Here is an 18,328-nt window from a genome sequence, read left to right on the forward strand (position 1 = left end):
CTATTTTTGAAACATGTCATTTACGGCACTGATATGTACAGTATATCATATGCAGTCACTGTTGCTACCCTCATTTATCTCTGTACAAGTCGTTTGTGTCAAGATCTTTCAAATGCAGATGGGAATGTCCTTCTCGAGTCCGGACTTTTGACTTTTCATACTTTTAACGACCCTGACGAGGAAGCCGTGCAGCTTCGCCTCAAGGTTGATCTCAAGTTAGACAGTAAGGATTATTTGCATGGTCTCTAACTTGTTGGGTCGAGTGAACTTGTTTTATGAATAATGTGCAGCTTTAATTGTAGCTGATTCATTTCAGTCAAGTAACCCATATGATTAGATTTTTGCAATATATTATGATTTGTAAACAATCTGATTAAATTGTTGTTTTGATTGTTGTGTGTCACGTCCTTATAAATAAAATAATTCACAGTATTTGACCTGGAAGTTTTATTCACAATTTAGTTTGTTTTTTAGCTTGATCATTTATTCAGAAATGTCAGGGAATTAGAAAAATGTTCCCATTTGAAGCCTCAAAATGTAATTTTTATCCCACAAACAGTCCAAAACCCGAAGATATTTATTTTTACAATAATATAAAATAGAAAAAAGCGACAAATCCTCACTTAGGGGAAGGTGGAAAAAATGTATTCTCTGTTTTCAACTGAGAAATTATCTAATTAATGGAAAATATATTGAATTGTTAAAATTGTATATGTGTAATTTCAGCAGGAACCAAGAGCCGGCAAATATTTGCCAGTTTACTGCCTGTAGATAGATCAACAACTATTCTCTCCCTCGTGGATAAAATGTGGCTGCAGACTGGCAGAAAAAGTCAGAAACATCCTCACATTAGCCTTTTTTTGGCCTACAACCAAATCCCTTGTCCCAAAGCCCTGAATCCAAACATGTGGCAGAGAATTCCACAAACAAAAAGATAAGGTTATCGAGAGGGGTGTGCATTTCTCACCTTTAATCATTAGTCAACCTTGGCTTCTGCAGGTCTCGCCAAAACTAACACATGATCTTTGTGCGAGGCAGCAACACACCCTGGAAGGTAACCAGTGACACCGCCTGCCTCTGAACTTACCTGTCAGCTGTCGCTTTTCCTTGAAACACCTTGTAAACAGCAGGAGGAGCTGGAAGTCCTGTTCACACTGAGGCACAATGGAATAATGAACACGTTTGCCATTTTGATCGCTGGTTATTCCTCTTTTCCTCCGCATGGAATGACAATGGGACTCTGAAAGGTAAGTCTAGCCACATCAAACTCAACTGAAAGAAAAGTCATTTTAAGTGATAAGTATTTGCCTTGTAAAATTTGAATGAGGGCTTAATGGCTTTTTTCTTTTCTTTTCTTTTCTTTTCTTTTATTTTCTTTTCTTTTCTTTTCTTTTCTTTTTGGCGCTTGTTCTGTCCCGCTCTCCTACAAACGTAACTTTCTTGGTAAACCAATTTAGACAAAAACACATACAATTTCAAGACAATTGTATTTGAAAAAGTTGCCGTATTGGTTATTGACTGCATTAAGAGTAAATCCGAGTGTTTAGGAGAAGGTTACTAGAGTTTATTTTGCTTTCGCCACTAGAAAACCTTAAATTGACAAGTTTGTTAATGAGGTTTGGCGGTTTCTCCACAGCCGGAGTAGAGTGTCGCTGCCGCGGGTTTATCAGAGGAGGACGGATAAAATAGCCTCAAGGGTGATTATAGTTTTTAACAAACACATAATTTTTCATTTTTTAAAAGGATAGTGTCGGAATAGTTAATTTACAGCTAAAAATGCATGTAAACTGTAGTAAAAATGACGGCTGCTTGATGCCATCCATCATGCCGCTGTAAACCGCGGCTCGTATTTACTCACTCTCAGCTGTGAGTGAAACGTCCGCCTGGCTCCTCACTCACTATGAGCTGTGGTGACAGGAGCACTCCCTGCTGTATCCGGGTGTCCTCCTGCTGCTCCTGCTGCTGTTTACCAGGAACTTCCTCCACAGAACAAACTACTGCGGTCACTTATTGTTGAATTGAAACCTCAAGCTGTTTTTTTTTTTTTTTTTTTTTGCTCATGTTGTGTGTTTTACATTCAGCTTATGATTAACCTGGAGCGCATAGGGCCACCTGCAGGACTGCTCACACCTGTGGGTTGCAATGGAAACCCTGCCAATAGGTTGGAGTGTGCACACCTGCGACCAGGAGGGAGACGGGGCAGAACTGCTGAAGGGGGCAGTCCCTGACCCCAACACAGACACACATGTCCACGATCTGTTTCATGAAGATGCTCAGGTAGGGTGTCTGCTCTGAAATGCCCTCCACCGTTAGGTCCAGTCATTATTCTTTCATGTCTGAAAGCACCATAAACTGCAGTGCAGAAGCCATGATGTTTTGTCTTTGTGCCATTATTAATTTACAGTAACTTTCCTGATGGCTCAAAATGATTATGATAAGGAGTTCTGACATTATAAACCAGCCAGTGCTTTCACTGTTGTGTCCCTTTGTTCAGGGCCTCCAGCAGTCCAGCCAGCCGTGGTGGAGGATCAAACTGTTCGTGTGGGAGCCGGTGCTCTTCGGTACGTGGGATGGAGTTTTCACCACCTGCATGATCAACATCTTCGGTGTGGTGCTGTTCCTGCGGACCGGCTACCTTGTGGTTAGTTTACATACACTGTGCTGCTTTGTTTTTTGTGCATTTTTTGTAAATACTGGAAAACTTTGATCATCAGGTGACTCTAATGTTACCTGATGACCACAGTTTTCTAGTATTATGTATTATGCTCATTTGTGTAGCCACATCCAGGCAGAAAACCTGCACTCTTGTTATTAAAGAGACAAAATAACAAACCAGAAAGATTTGAATTAACCTAAATTTTAACCAAAATCTCTAAGATCACTCTCAGTACACTCTTATTCCAAATCCCCCATTTATACATTTTCACTTGTGTATTTGTTTCTTCAGTTACGCCTAAAAGGTGTGTTTGAATAAAGCATTCGTGTGCAGTTTTAAAGAGTAAGCAAGCCAAGTTTATTTATAGAGCACCTTTCATAGACACCAGTCACAAAGCGCTTCACAGTGAAAGAAATCAAATCAAGCACAATCAATTAGAAAATATAGCCTCAAGCAGCAATTCAACAGAGGGAAGCTGCTCAACGGACTGAAATTAAAGCCGCAGGCAGCAACGTGTGGCTTTCAGACAGCACAGAGGTGAGCGGAGTCACTTCGGTTTGTTTAATTCTGTTTAAACAAGGAGTAACACCAGTAACACACTTGTTTCACCATCGCTAAGCCTGCAGCATTTCAATAACTGCGCACTCAAAGTTCCGTCATTTGTCCGCCCCTGCACCGGATTTGGATTAAAGTCAGTGTGTGTGTTCAGGAGGTAGCACAGGATGTCTGCAGTGAGTTTAATCAGGATTGCTCACAGGCATCTTGCTGCGAGCAAATGTGCGACAGACCTCCCTCACTTGCACAAATCAGTATGGAACTTTAATTTTGCTTGATACAAGCCACCCGAGCATGTGCACTAAAGCTGGTAGAAGAAGAAGACAAAGAGGACAGTGTAGACTTATTTATGATATCAGATGAAGTGAAGGCACAGTGTGCACCATATCAATGGGTATTTAAAACATCCATTCAGGATTGATTATGGAACTGAATCAATGGCTGGAACATTCTTCAAATTATGTTTGCCTTCACTTCTCCACTATACAATATCAAGCCTTGTGTCTGGCGATGACTGTGTGCTTTGCACGTCTCTGTCGCGCTCTGTGGAAGCTTTTGATTTTTATTTTTAGCTGCAACTGTCATTAACTGTGTGTCATCCTGTCAGTTGATCACAAACACTTTAATGTGCGAGTGTCATCACAGGACACAGCTGCAAAGACCCTGTGATCTCAACTGCGACATCCGTTTAAGTTCAACTTGACAGCTACAACAGCGTCATTTGGGAGATGGGGTTTCCTCTCCAGAGAGAGATGCTGACAGGGTGAATACAGGAGCATATACAAAGGACTAACAGGTTGACTATTTCTTTAAGAAGTGAGTGCAGTGAATAGTATACAAAGCAGTAAGCATAGGGACAGTATAGGTCGTACAGTGTGCAGATTTGTATAGTCCAAGCTGTGCCTCATTATAAAGTATATTCAGTTTACAGCTGCAGATAAGTTGCATGCAGCAGATTCGTCAGCTGCAGATGTGACTCAGTATTTTGTGCCTTTTTGTCCTCGAACATCATCCAGGGGAACACAGGCGTGCTGCTCGGGATGCTGCTCGTCTCATTGGTCGTGCTGGTTGCTTTAGTGACGGTGATGTCGGGGATCGGGCTGTGTGAGCACTGTGGTGTTGGGAGCGGAGGAATCTACTCCATGATCTCCACCGTCCTGGGTGGAAGGGTGGGGGGCACTGTGGGCCTCCTTTACGTGTTTGGACAGGTGAGTAGCAAACTTTTGGTTTGTAATGCAGCCTTTACATTTTCCCATGCTGTGTCCTCTTGTACTGCCTCCCACCTTGCAGTGCGTGGCTGGAGCCATGTACATCACTGGTTTCTCTGAGTCGGTGGCGGAGGTGCTGGGTCTGCAGAGCCAGTGGGCGGTGCGTGGCATGTCGGCGGCGGTGCTGCTGGCGCTGCTGGGAATCAACCTGGCCGGTGTCAAGTGGATTGTCCGACTCCAGCTGCTGCTGCTGGCTGTGCTGGCCGTCTCCACGCTGGACTTTGTCATTGGCACCTTCACACACCTTGACCCAGGTAGGGCTGGGGGTCATGAACATAGGCATGAAGGATTAAGTTAGTCAAGATGTTTGTACAAATCATCTGTGTCTTGTAATACTCTGTATGAGTATTTTCAAGCTGTAATAATCGTCACATTATTCAGTGTTTGCCCCCAAATTCTAATTCTCTGGTTTGAGCTAAGGTCCCGCCTCTCACTGGGCAGAGAGCCAATCGTACTTTAGGATAATGGGGTGACACCCCGACAAATTGGACAAATTTCAACTTTGCACATCATTTGAATTCTTAGAAGTTTGTGAAAATAAGTCAGTAGGTCACGTTGAAGATAATCATGATTCAGTATGATTCATCTTAGCTCCTTTTGTTTGCCCAGTGTTGTTTCTGGTCGTTAGAGACATGGTTAAGTAATGTCAGGGAGGGGTGTGTGAAATCTACTTTGGGTTCCAAAGAGAACAGGAAAAGCCTCTGAACTCGACTGGTGACCAGAATGGTGAATGTCTGTTCAGGCCAGCAGGTGTAGCTGTAGTATCACTTATTACTGGCAGTATTAGTCTCGTGTCCTGCTGCGACTGGACCTCTGCAGTTCACTTCTTCATCAGACTGGTGTCTGTGTAACAGCCTTTCTCAAACACTACGGTCTGTTTGCCAGTTAACCGGTTTTCCTCTGCTGAGAGCTTTCTTTGCAATCAGTGGTTGGTTGGTTTTGTTAAAAATCTCTGTAATTTCTGTGTTCTTTTTCTTCTTTGGCTTAAACAAAATCTGAGACTGGCAGTGTTTATTGAGAAGATTTTTTTTTTTCTTTTGTGGTGAGGAAATGTTGCCTTTTTTGAGTAGATTGTGTTCTTTTACTGGCCTTCAGGAAGTCCTTCCCCACATTTCCTGTTCTCACTGATTATCAACGTCCTGTCCAGTGAGAAGACAAAAGTGTTCCAGAAATCAAGCCAGACACAAAATAGTCGCTGTACCTTCAAGGAGAAACAGAAAAAAACGTTTAACACATGGTGTAAACTCTTGTTTTTTTAGCTTTTTCCCAGCAAATCACACAGAACTCAGTGTACCTGTCCAGCTGTGGGCAGTGTCTAGTTTAAGATTACTCCTCGTATGCCTGTGTTTAAAAAAAACAACAAGAAAAAAACTGTTCTCGTCCACCCCTCCCAACCTCCAGCCTTCCTCACAGCACAGTAGGCCAGTTTGCAGCCCTGGAGAGCTGTGGGAGAACCAGCCGTAATGGCTTCTCCAGGTTTTTCCAATTAAGAGCTGCTGTGTGTGTTGTGGTGACCTCATGGTTGGCAGAGGACCAGCAGGTCCGCTAGAAACAGCCCAGATTAGCGTGCGCTCAACGGCGAGGCGCATCCTGAAGGAAAAGGAGCGGCTGCCAAAATCACGTGGTCACGGTTTGATAGCACGTCCCCTGTGAACACTTGGCAAAGCATCACCGGGGCAGGTTTCAGACACCATCACTGCCACAGCAAAGCTCGTCAGCCTGGTGTCAGTATGCTCGGCAGATATTGGCAATTTGTCAATATCCAGTCACCTTGGACTCTAGGAAACTGTGATTTTTCTTCACATTTCATAGACCCAATGATTAATCAAGAAAATGATCGTCAGATTACTCAGTAATGAAATTCGTCATTATTTGCTGTCCTTTTTGAATTAATCATGTGTTTATTGCAAAGAAAGGCTGAATATGTCAGAATTGGTGTGTATTGTATAAATGTGTATGTATGTATGTATGTATGTATAAAACATAATATAGTATTATTGGAGTCTTCCAACCTCCAGCTATGCTCTTTTCTTCATCGGCAGGGAGAGCATGGCTAGATTTGGTTTTAGTGAATAATACTATGAATCAGTTTGGTCAGTATTTCTCCTCTAAGTATCTAATACTTGAACCAGTACATATATAATTATATGCACATGAGCTCTCACCTGTAGACTGGCCTGGCTTCCTCATTTCTCCTGCCACAAGTATTTGTTAAGTGACGGATTATGACAAGTCCTTCCTGCAGTGCTGTGACAAGTGGAGTTAGAAGTGAAGAACTGCGTGGTTGCAATATGTAAGACAGCTGAAAATAGTGCTCTATCATCCCTAATGGGAGGACACATTTCTCAATTGTTTTCTTCGAGTGCAGCAAATGATTTAGTTTGGTCAGTAACTCTGCCAGCGTATTGTCTCTGCAGCCAAACAACTCAAACACAAAACCTCCTGAGTGTGGTGCGGATGAAATACAGTCTGACACGCCTTACCCAGTCCCAGACCCTTTAGTTGAAGCCTATTCCCCACAGAACAGGAAGCCATAATGTGCTCCTTGGGTCTGGGGTTTAGGGTGTTAACCAGACTCACCCACATTTTTGGAAAATGACAAAGACAGAGAGCCGGAACTGAGATCTGAGGCCTGCTGCTACTCCAGAGACCGCTACATCATCTCTCCCTGTGATCCACGCTCTAATATATAGTTCTCAATCATCCCAGTGGGATGTGCCCCACCTCTGCAACATCACAGCCTGCTCTGTTCTCCATGCACAGCAGTTTGCACAGCAGTTTATACTGGTTAGTGTGGGAGAGTGAGAGGTCAGTCAGTGTGACTGCACATTCCAGTCTGTATAGAGGAATGCTGTGCCCCTGTCTGCCTATACACTTGCTGTTCAGACAACATGCCTACTGAAATATGATTGTTTTTACCACGGCTTTGTCCATAAATCTGTTTTGAAGTTGTTGTTTTTTTGCAGTTTTTTTATAGATTAAGGTCAGCCCGCTTCACTTTAAACTTGATTACTCCAACCAGTCATATAATATACAAAATTAAGAAAGAATTTCAAGCTGTGGTTGGTAAGAAACCTCCATCATTACAGCCATGCTAGCAGCTCAGTGAGTAGCCAGAGAAGTGCTTTGAGCTACATCCAAACATCTGCTAACATACTCACAATGGTAGCTTTAACATGATGACTGATGTTTAGCAGGTATAATGTTCACCATTCTCAGCATCTCATTTTAGCTAGCATTTTCTAATTACCTCTAATTAGCAATCATGAAGATTGTCGCAGTTGTGTAGGTCATAAACCAAAGTATTGGACAAATCCTGGGTGGGACATGAAAGTCTCTGCTCTCCATTCCACTGTTGTCAAAACCTTTCACTCAAAGTCAGTAGGATTCATCCTCTGGGGACCTGTCTGCACAGAGCTGTATGGATGTCCATCCAATAGCCGTTGAGGTATTTCAGTCTGGACAAAAGTGATGGACCGATGGACAGATCAACGTTGCCATACTTGTTGCTAGCATGGCTAAAAGCCAATATCAAACCTATGTCAAGACTGGATTACCAACCAGTGAAAGCAGGCAAGTGCCACTTGGCCCCAGACCTTGATGGGCTCCAAAAGCCTTCTGTTGAGGAGTGTCTCTTGTGATTTGATCACTCGCATTTGGGAATTGGCGAGGTACAACATCAGCTGGGCCTTGCATTATTACATAATCTTGTAGTCCTGCCTTGCAGATGAGCTCAGTGTCTGTCTGGTTCAAGCACCTTTTATTGTTTTAGTTATATTGTTCTCACATGGTGCATATTCCCAAATAAAGCTGTATTGCATTGAATTACCACAAACTGTGGTGATATACACAATTGGTTTCTGGATCACTCTGCAAAATATAATGACGCTTCCACCTACTGCCTGCTGTGTGCGCTGTACTTGAAGCCAGACCTGAGGCTTCCAATCAGGTTAATCTGACCATGCCTTATATACGAGCACAGTATGAGGAGGGAGGGGGGTGCTGTATGTAGTACCACCAGAGGATGGGAAGCTTCCACAAAGGTTATATTGGAACAATTAATTTGTGTTCATAGAAAGAGTTTTGCCTCGTAAATGTGTGAACGCCCTCAGCCGAATACTTAGAGAGTCAGGCATGGTTGGATGTTGGAGTGCGATGTTGTAATATGGGTGGGGAGCCCGTGGTGCAGACATGGACACTGACTGCCCTGGATTTGTTAAATTCTGATTGTTTGGACAGAGGGCGGTCTCACCGGGTCACAGAGTGAACAAGAGTCTGGGCTCCTCGTCCCATTTGATGTTAGTTTTCACAGCCTCGTTAAATTCCTGTCCTGGAGAACATGTGCACTTGGACTAACTACTGTATCAAGCCCTTAAGGTTTTGGCTGTTGTCTAAAACAAAGGCAAAAATGAGCATTCTCACTCTCCCTCTCTCTCTCTCTCTCGCTCGCTCTCATTCTTTCTCTCAAACTTGGAAGCTGCTGAGCTTCTGAAAAGGGTGGTGACTTCCTTTTGGATAAACATGTCATTAATCTGAGAGAACACATTCTTTCCCATCGCAAGATAACCAAGGGGAAATGTCCGGTGTTGTAACACAGGCGGGCCCTTCAGATTGTGTGGTTTTTAAATGGCCCCCACCAGTGCACAACAGTCTCTGCTCCTGCACAGTCAACAGACCGGCCGACACTGAACTGACCTGTCCGAACTTTGAAGTGCTTTTAAAGTGTCTCGCTGCCTATTGTTGTCATTTATTTTGACATCTGACAGTTTCTAATTGCAGACAGGAGATCCCAGTTAGGTGTGGCTTTAACATATCAGTAACAATTTTGGCATTTGAGTCAGAGGAATATAAAAATTAAAAGCATTAGTTGGGCCACCAGCACCGTTTAGTTGCAGATAGTGCTTTAAACACCTGCTCTCTGGGACTGTGCGTCTGTTCTAGGAAAGTCCCCTGGTGCAGACGTGATGTGTTTACATTTCCACTAAGTCTCATCTTATCCAGGAAGTGCATTGTAAAAAGTCACCCATAATCATCAAGGGCTAAAGATGATCACTAAATACTAAGAAGCAAGCAGATGAGAACACCACAACAATGATCACTTTACACCTGCCTGCCTGCAGGCAGCAACACAGCAGCCTGTCTGCAGTCCAGCAGCTTGGCCACTGGGGAAAAGGTTGATTTAAAGGTTTTGGCTTTTATCAGAATTTGTTGTTAGGAGGTTGAATCTTAAGCAATCCAAGCGTTCATGGAAATTCTGTCTGCAAGGTTTGGTGCATTTCCATTGAATGAAAAGTATTTCCTGTCAAAAGATAAACATTTGAGGACTGTATTGAAAATAAGTATTTTATCACTAAGTTTGGCTTAGAAACAAATCTGAAAAAACACTTATATTACAATATTAGAACTGTCTTTGGTCAGGCATGTGAGCAGGTGACAGGTTTATACTGTTTCACTGTTTACCCAGTGACGACATGCCAGTCATCCTGCCGTGAGGTTCAGAACTGATGCACTTTGCGTGTTGCTGTCTCCCATTACAGACCATGGTTTCATTGGTTATTCTGCCAGGGTGCTCAGCAGTAACGTGAAGCCAGATTACAGCCCAGGAGAAAGCTTCTTCACAGTCTTTGGGGTCTTCTTCCCTGCTGCTACAGGTGAGGTCGCCCCCATCGTCGTCTTTTTGATCCCACATTGTGTGCAGCATGTCTTTAGAATCGTCTTAGCTGCCCATGAAGGCTGACTGTCAACACTGCTTTCATTTCTTGCAGCTGCAGTATAAAAATGTGTTTTGTATTGTACAGTATGTTGTGTACATTTTTGTGGTGTGTGTGTGTCTGTGTCTGCTGTGTGTGTGTGTGTGTGTGTGTGTGTGTGTGTGTGTGTGTGTGTGTGTGTGTGTGTAGGGGTTATGGCAGGCTTCAACATGAGCTCAGACCTTCAGCGGCCTGAACACAACATCCCTGTGGGAACGCTGGCAGCTGTCTTCACATCGTATGGTGACACCTCAACACACGCACACACGCACACACACATACACACGCACACACAAACAACAATACTTTAAAATAAGAAAACACCACTTGGAAACACGACACAATTAAATACAGAAGACTGCAACTACAGTAACAGAGTGACAGTAATTATATAGCAAGAAACAAAGATACATACTGTAAGTGCTCACTGACAGAAATAGTGTGGAATCATACAGACTGAGCCACAGTCAAGCCTGAAGTGGCCCTTTGGCAAAGTGTTAAGTTGTAGCATCAACATGTAAGAAAATAAAAATGACTATCTTACAAATTTTAACCTCTTAATTTAAGCGATGCTACAAGAATAGATTTCAAGCACAACACTCTGGAGTTTCTCCCTCGAGGGATGAATCATCCAAAAAGGTGCTTTCCAATTGTTTTGATTTTACTTTAGTGGTGCTTTCAGATCACCTTCTGGAGTCTCTTCAAACATGCAATCTTTTCCCTCCTTCATCGGAGGGAACGAACCCTCCCACATTCCCATCACGGCCCCATCGGACAGTGAAGGTGTCATGACACAGTTCCTCTATTAATAGTGAGAAAGCAGCAGTTGTTGAGAATTCTGCGTGGTGTCCTGTTGGTGACCCACAGGTGGTTCCTGTATCTGGTCTTTGTCTTCCTCCTGGGGGCCATCTGCACCAGAGAAGCTCTGCGCTATGACTTCTTGATAGCAGAAAAGGTAAACTCCTCTCTCTCTGTCTCTCTCTCTCTCACTGTTTCCATCCTGCCCTGTTTAGAGAAGCCCTCTCAACAGACGGGGTGAGGTGAGGGGATTCCCCATGATGCCTCACTTTTGTTGATGTGGTGTGACTGGTTCAGGTTCTGACTGTGTACATGTTCTCAGACTTGACACACAGGACCCATTCACGAAGAAATATGAGTAATTTACACCATACTTGGGTTCAAGCATATGAAGAATACTGGGTACCTACACTTGCGGTCTTGAGCACTGCCAGGTAGTAGACAGGTGTGTCCCAGTGTGGGAAAAAATACTAACACACAGGTCCATTTAATCTTTTCCTAATACTGCTTCAAGCAGCATTCAGAACAAATTGTATCCCACAATTCATGTGGCATCTAAATGAGTGAAATACACGCTTTGTACAAGGCAAGAAAATGACAAGGAAGTAATTAATAAAATGACTGAGCCGTTAATCAGGTATGATATGAGGATGTATTGGTAATGGTGTATGCACTAAACAGCTTTAGCTCTCACCAGCAGTCTGTATACTGCTTTCAGATCTGTAGTGAAAGTGGCTAAAGATACAACTTTGAGTGGATCACTGACTTTACTTTTTCTGTCATAAATTAATGAGTTTGTCACACTGATCATTGAGACTTTCATTCATTTGTGTAAATGGGGATCACTGCACTCCAAAAGCACAAAAGTCTCCACTGTCTGGCCTCAGTTGTTGTTATACAGAGTCTCACACACTGTGTGTATTACATGTCTGTTGAATGGAGGTTTGACATTTGAACTCTGAATTCTTTGCCACATTGAGCCTGAGTCTGGCTCCATATGGACAGCTGATGTTCGAGGGATCGGGCATGACGGCTCAGTTTGTACAGAGTGAGTTGAAGGTTAGATTCACGCGCATACAGTAACACACAGACTGTTCACAGCTTTGTGATGTGCCGTGAAAAGTGAGAGTAAGTGACTGTGATGAATGAGATGTCAGTTTGCGTTTTCGACCATCTGCGTCAGGGCGAGATCTGAATCAGGGATTGTTCTGGTGGGAGTGAACAGACCTCAGCAGATGGTGCTCCTGAAAACAGCAGCAAGAGCCTCCAGCTGCACACAACGTTACTGACCACGTGTTGCTTTTTAACATTGTGGACTCGCATGTACAATCAGTGTAACATTAATGCCAAGCTGTGAATAATGTACCATTAATGCTTACCCATATGGAAAGTAGATTTTGCTTTAACTGATCACTGACTCAAAGTCCTTGACTTCTCCATCAGTGGTTAGTTCTCATTGTTTTCATAAGGGGCTGGCTGCAGCGGAACTCAACTGGGTGTAGCTGTTGTGAGCTCTCAACCCCACCCCATCCTCTTCCACCCTCTGTTTGTTTTCCTTCTTCCTCCAGGTCTCCTTGGTGGGTTTCCTCTTTCTGCTGGGCCTCTACATCTCCTCCCTGGCTTCCTGCATGGGCGGCCTGTACGGAGCACCCAGGATCCTCCAGTGCATCGCCCATGAGAGGGTCATCCCCGCTCTGGCCTTCCTAGGAAGAGGGGTGGGTGGATGGATGGATGCAGACATAGAGGGAGGGATGTTTGGACATTGACACAGTCACCGTGATTAAATGCAGAGTACTTAGTGAGGGTGTGTGTTGATGCACCAGTGAGTTCATTTACAGAATTCAAAGCAATGTTTTTCAAGGAATATTAAGATTGTCACATTAACATTATATAACTTGATTAACACACTTTTATTTGGACTTTGTACTAACTTTGTGACAAATTGTTTGTTGCATGTGCACCATTTATTATTATTACAAACTCATAGATGGCTTCTTTATGTCTCTGGCTTCAGTTAGCCTCACCTAGCTTAGCTCAGTTCATGAAGTGTATGAGTAGAGCTTCACACTGTAAGCTTTGAAAAGATTTATTGCTGCATGGTCTTTTTAAACAACATAATTTTAGCATCAAAAGTTCATTTATTGGCCTTAGAAATAGCAAATCGACAAAACAATCCCAACCAGTGGTCCACTTGCTGGATTTGTGCAGAGCTTCCAATTGTATTGCATCAAACTTTGATGCTTAACTTTTAAGTCAGTTCTTTAAATAGCTAGTAAGAGGACCTTGAGTTAAAATTATGATTTGCACATTTATAAAGTTGTTCATTTTATGTGTAACATATAAGTGAAACTGTGATTTCAAAGTATTTCCTGTTTGCATGTGCAAACATACACGGCATGCTTTGCTAATTTCGACTTCTCAGGCTGTGCTGCTCTCAGGATGTACCCAACCCGCCTCCTTCAACAGGAAAGGTAAACTTAACCCAAATTGAAACCTAAACATACGCATTTGATTGAAGGAGCTGTTGAACTTGAGAGGTTCACCTCAAGGAAAGTGGGCCGATAATTGTGGTGAGCAAGCCACTTTGAAAAAGCAGCTTTGCATAATGAAACTGAGAATTTGCTGTCCTAAATACCACACTGCTCACTCTAACGTCACCCTTAACATAAACCACTTAGAAAAAAAACAAATTCCCCAGTAACTAACCTACGTCTTTAAAGCTAAAATTGCATAATCGCTGAACTGTCAGATAAATCACGTTAACATGAGTCATGCAGAGTTTGTAATAGTAATACCATCCCAGACTACCTGCTGTGATTGATGTATTGTAACCTAATAAGTGTGTGTAGCCTGGATGTGTTGGGGGGGGGTGTGGTGGGCGGACTCAACAGGAAACAGTGACAGGACTGCCTAAGTATAGACTGCAGACTCCACTCCATACAAGTGACTTGACTGACTGCAATACAGCAATGAGTTACGACTCCCTGCTGATACACAGGCACACACACAGTCACGTTGACGTCCCGACCTCGTCCACCTCCACTTTTGCTCAGACTTCCCTGGATGGCAGCAGTGTCTGACCTCTCTCAGCGGGCTGGAATGAGGCCCTAGACATCTTGGCCCAAATCAAAGCTTCAGAACAAACGCAGGAAGGGGGCGACGGGCAGGGCCCTGCTCCCTGTACTGTGTGCTCTGGAGGCCCGCCAGGCACACAGCAGTGCTCCTTAAACTGTGTGATAGAACTGGGGAAGTGAAAGCAAGCTGGCTAACAAACCACATGTTAAAACAATTTGTCCAGTTTGAGAGTGGGATTATTGTTGGGCCACTGGTTTTGTCCTGTTACAGACGGTGTTTCATGTGTATTTAATGATTTTTGGATGATCAGATTCAGTTCAGGGATGAGTGAAAGTCAGACATGTTTAACATATTTAGTTTAATGTAATATAGGCAGACACTTGTGAAGAAAATAGCATTAATACTTTAAGGGGGACTTATTTCCTCATAGGCCTTTCAGTTGTCCAGAGTCAGGTTAGCATATGTAAGCAATGACTGAGCAGGACTCTTGAACAGTGAAAGGCCAGATGAAGTCATGGGAAGACTTTGCGGATCAGTTTATTTAGCACTTTTGACGTAAAAAAGATTCGGGTATATAGTGTACACATATAGCTAATCGTCCCATTGCTACTGTTGGTAAATCCATTTGTCAGAAGCGTTAGTGGTATTTATGCACAATAGAAGCCAAATATCTCTAGATGGAGAGCTAACCTTCAGCTGGTTTTGGTTTTATGTTACTGACATTTAAGTTTGAGCAATAGTTTGAAGTTGTGAATCTACAGAATCACAGTGTGGAAGAATGGGACAATTTTCTGCACACCAGGCTGTGTATTTTTACATCCTGTCCTATGAAACTCATGTATCTCCAAAACACAAGATTTTTAACTTCATTCTAATTTGATTAACTTTTCATGAGTTAATTAAAAATTTCAGCTTCATCACAACAGATGTATTTGAAAGTCAAATGGGTTTTTCAAGAATTTAATGCTCCATTCAGCTCAGCAGGAGCATTTTCTCAATCCATGAAAGAACATTTATCCTTGAGTTAAATTGAAAAGGTAAAAATCCCCTCTTTGGTGAACTGTAGATGTTCATGTGTTGTGCAATTATGCAGTTATGCAGTCACTTTCTGTATTGTGACACTCTCTCTCTCTCCAACAGAAAGGCCCAAACAGGACTCCAGTGGCAGCTATCTGTCTGACCAGCCTGCTGACCATGGCCTTCATTTTCATCGGACAGGTGAACGTGCTGGCGCCCATCGTCAGCATCAACTTCATGCTCACCTACAGCTTCATCGATTACTCCTACTTCAGCGTGGCCATGACCTTCCAGCTGCAGAAAAAAGAGAAGATGGACACCCTCATCCCGGCCAAAGGAAACCAGTGCAAGTCGAGCAGGCAGAGGTCTAAGCCTCTGATCGCGACCACTTTCCCAAACTATGGGAGCAGAGGTGAGAGTTTGCAGGATAAAGGCACTCTGTTGGAGTTCACCAAGGACATGGACCAGATTTTCCCAACCTCGTCAAATGGGGATGGTGGGGCTGAGAAGACCTCCATGCAAGAGCTAAGCAGTAAAAGCAAGGGCAGAAAGGCTAATGTTAAACAGAAGCTGATGGACAGCTTTAGTTTGGACCTAAACAGCGATATGTTCTCAGAAGAGAAAGGAAAGGAGACGGTTTCAGCCCCAGTTCACGAGGACGCTGAGGTTCAGTGTGGCGTCAGGGAGCCGGGGGCTGCAGAAGAACCACAAGTCAAATGCCCTTCAAAGATACTCCACGCTGAGCAGGAATCATCATCAGAGCCTCACAGCACAGGTGATCTGCTCTGAGCATTGGACACCAGGCTTGACGAGACGAGACAGGAGTAGACGTCATAGAGGTTAGTTGTACCTGTTTTTAGTGACCTGGACCTTTGTTAAATCTTTCAGATGCTGGCAGTAAAGCAGAGCACCAGAGCTTTGAAATCAGACCCATGCACCATTCATTCTATGCAAAGTTCTGCAACCACTGGGTTGCTCTTATTGGGGTAGGTCACACGTTTCATGCTGCACATTATTTGTTTTTGTTCAAACTTTCATTGTATTTTAAGGTTATGTTTACAGAATTAAACAAATAATGTGAATAAATTTGTTTTCTTTCAGGCCCTGAGCTCCATATTGATTATGTTTGTTATTCAGTGGGTTTATGCCCTTGCAAACATAGTCGTTGCCTTTCTGCTCTTCCTCTACATCGGAAAAGCAAGTCCTGGACTCCCTATAGGTGATTTCCATCAGTTCATTTCCTGTTTAGAGACACTTGCAAGCTTTTTAACAATATAGTAGCAGTAGTAGTAAATATTAGCCTGCTATTGTGCCTTAATCCCTATTTCCCGTGATGGACTGAACATGGTTCCAGTTCAGATCTGAACTTCAGTGATCAACCTCATTAGACCAGAGCCAGTGCTTCAGGTGATTGTCATTGCATGTGCATGAGATGGCGCTCTCCATCAGTCCTCTGTATTCACTGGAATCATATATGCCAGTATCATGATAATTTCCATTTCACCAAAAGAATACACTTAATACCTTTTATCAAATTCCTTCAAAGTCCTCACTACATGTATTATATGAGTCTGGACAGACATGGATGTAAACTACAACTTAACTGCTATACAAGGCATACAAGTGTGAGGCGGTAATTCTAGTTACTTTTGGTCACCTCATGCTCAGTCATTATGTGACCTTTGTAATGTCCTCAGGCACATTGCTGGGACTTTCACTTGCAGTCTTTTTGCCAGGCAGGCTGGCAGCTGTTGTGGCGTAGGATTTCTAGAATAGCTGGATGGGGACACCCAGCATCTGTGCATTAAAGTCAGAACGTTACAGCATGCCTCAACAGTCTGACTCATGACATCTCTGAGCACAAGTGCTCCAAGTGTTAACCACTTGTCCCACAGGTGGTCGATGTGTGTTTCACACTGCTCTGCTGTTGGACTTGCTGTGTCTAATACTGACACAACCACAACGGTCACCATAGGGAATTTAAACTTATTATTATTATTAATAATACATATTTGTACCTGTTTTTTTTTGCTGCTGCTGCTGTAACGCATTGAGTTCATTTCTTAAAATAACAGATTTTTTTTGCAGGAATCGCAGCTCGATTCAGCTTCTTCACGTGGCTCAGATCAACACTGAATAGCATTTGCAGGTATTTTGTGTTGCTGTTATGGTATGAAATGAAAGGTCATTCATCATTTCAAAGAAATCCGAAGTTAAATTATCCATCCAGCACTGACTGAAACTAAAATAATCGTTCGTGCTTCTCATAATCTGTTGGTTCTTGTATTTCATATCAGAGAATCTAAGATGAGAAATGTTCTCTGTACGTGTTGTTTGTTTTTTTTTGGGTTTTTTCCAGTTATGTGTGTGACCTGATACCTGTGTGTTCGTACTGTTTCGGTGTCTTTCAGGAGGAAAGGATCTCCTCGGGATGAGATGGTTGTCACGCCCTCTGTGTCCAGCATCAGACTGAAAACCAAGCAGTTGACAGAGGAAAACGCTGACTTTGCCTCTCGTCACCGCCATCACCAATCCTCATTCATCAGGGCCGACAAGATGGTGCAACCGTCGCTCCACTGACTGACTGAAACACTGCCTTGGGTACATGTCACAGCCTGAAACCACATTTTCTGCCTCAAACCGTGCCTCCCGTTGCCTTATGGGCCACATTCTGCACACTTATTGTATTTAACCTTTCAGTGACTCTAATCATTTTCCTTTGGTTGTTGGAATTGATTTTCTCTTAATACACTTCATGGCATTAACCTTGACTGAATTATCAAAATCTTTGAAACTCTCCGCTGTTAAAAGTTTTTGTTGTCAGATTACTGTACTGCTGGGTCACTTCCAAGAAGTCCAGCCACCGCAGTGCTCATGTGGCTGAAATATCCTGTGATCATGTGACACTAAGGTTTAATTAAAATATGTTAGTTCACTCCCAGGTCATTATTACTTTGCTTTTCCTTGTTGTCAGTCATGTTTCAGAGGTGGCCAAAGTGTTTGTGCAGACTGGCATCTGCAGTGTCGATCAGACTCAGAAGAAAATGTACAGGTCACTACTTTACAATTAAATGTTTTACAGGAGAAAATACAACCAAGATCAGGAGGTAAAATAAGCTTTTAGCATCAAGTGGTTTAAATAAAAATAACAAAAGTGAACAGTGTCTTACATAAATAATGCAGAAAGCTTCCTGCAAGAAAGACTGATG

At 43.0% G+C, this 18,328-nt stretch overlaps 1 protein-coding gene across 1 annotated transcript; it reads left to right on the forward strand.

The window, feature by feature from the left end:
- Positions 1–1,206: 1,206 nt before the first annotated feature.
- On the forward strand, positions 1,207–18,054 carry slc12a8 (solute carrier family 12 member 8). The gene is made up of 14 exons (XM_076747221.1): positions 1,207–1,247; positions 2,082–2,277; positions 2,495–2,641; positions 4,228–4,419; positions 4,502–4,733; positions 10,017–10,130; positions 10,380–10,467; positions 11,097–11,184; positions 12,596–12,742; positions 15,243–15,894; positions 16,008–16,105; positions 16,221–16,338; positions 17,208–17,268; positions 17,531–18,054. The coding sequence occupies exons 2-14, from the start codon at positions 2,143–2,145 to the stop codon at positions 17,697–17,699; spliced, it is 2,241 nt and encodes a 746-aa protein (XP_076603336.1). The 5' UTR covers positions 1,207–1,247; positions 2,082–2,142; the 3' UTR covers positions 17,700–18,054.
- The last annotated feature ends 274 nt before the right edge of the window (positions 18,055–18,328 follow it).

The sequence above is a fragment of the Chaetodon auriga genome, chromosome 13 (assembly GCF_051107435.1).
Source record: "Chaetodon auriga isolate fChaAug3 chromosome 13, fChaAug3.hap1, whole genome shotgun sequence".
In the NCBI taxonomy this organism is placed as follows: domain Eukaryota; kingdom Metazoa; phylum Chordata; class Actinopteri; order Chaetodontiformes; family Chaetodontidae; genus Chaetodon; species Chaetodon auriga.

What these genes read in the sequence shown, in the direction of transcription:
- slc12a8 (XM_076747221.1), top strand. Translation starts at nt 2,143, where the DNA reads ATGGAAACCCTGCCAATAGGTTGGAGTGTGCACACCTGCGACCAGGAG. An exon ending in TCCTTTACGTGTTTGGACAG is followed by an intron (nt 4,420 to 4,501) that starts GTGAGTAGCAAA and finishes CCCACCTTGCAG; the next exon opens with TGCGTGGCTGGAGCCATGTA. An exon ending in ACTTCTTGATAGCAGAAAAG is followed by an intron (nt 11,185 to 12,595) that starts GTAAACTCCTCT and finishes TTCTTCCTCCAG; the next exon opens with GTCTCCTTGGTGGGTTTCCT.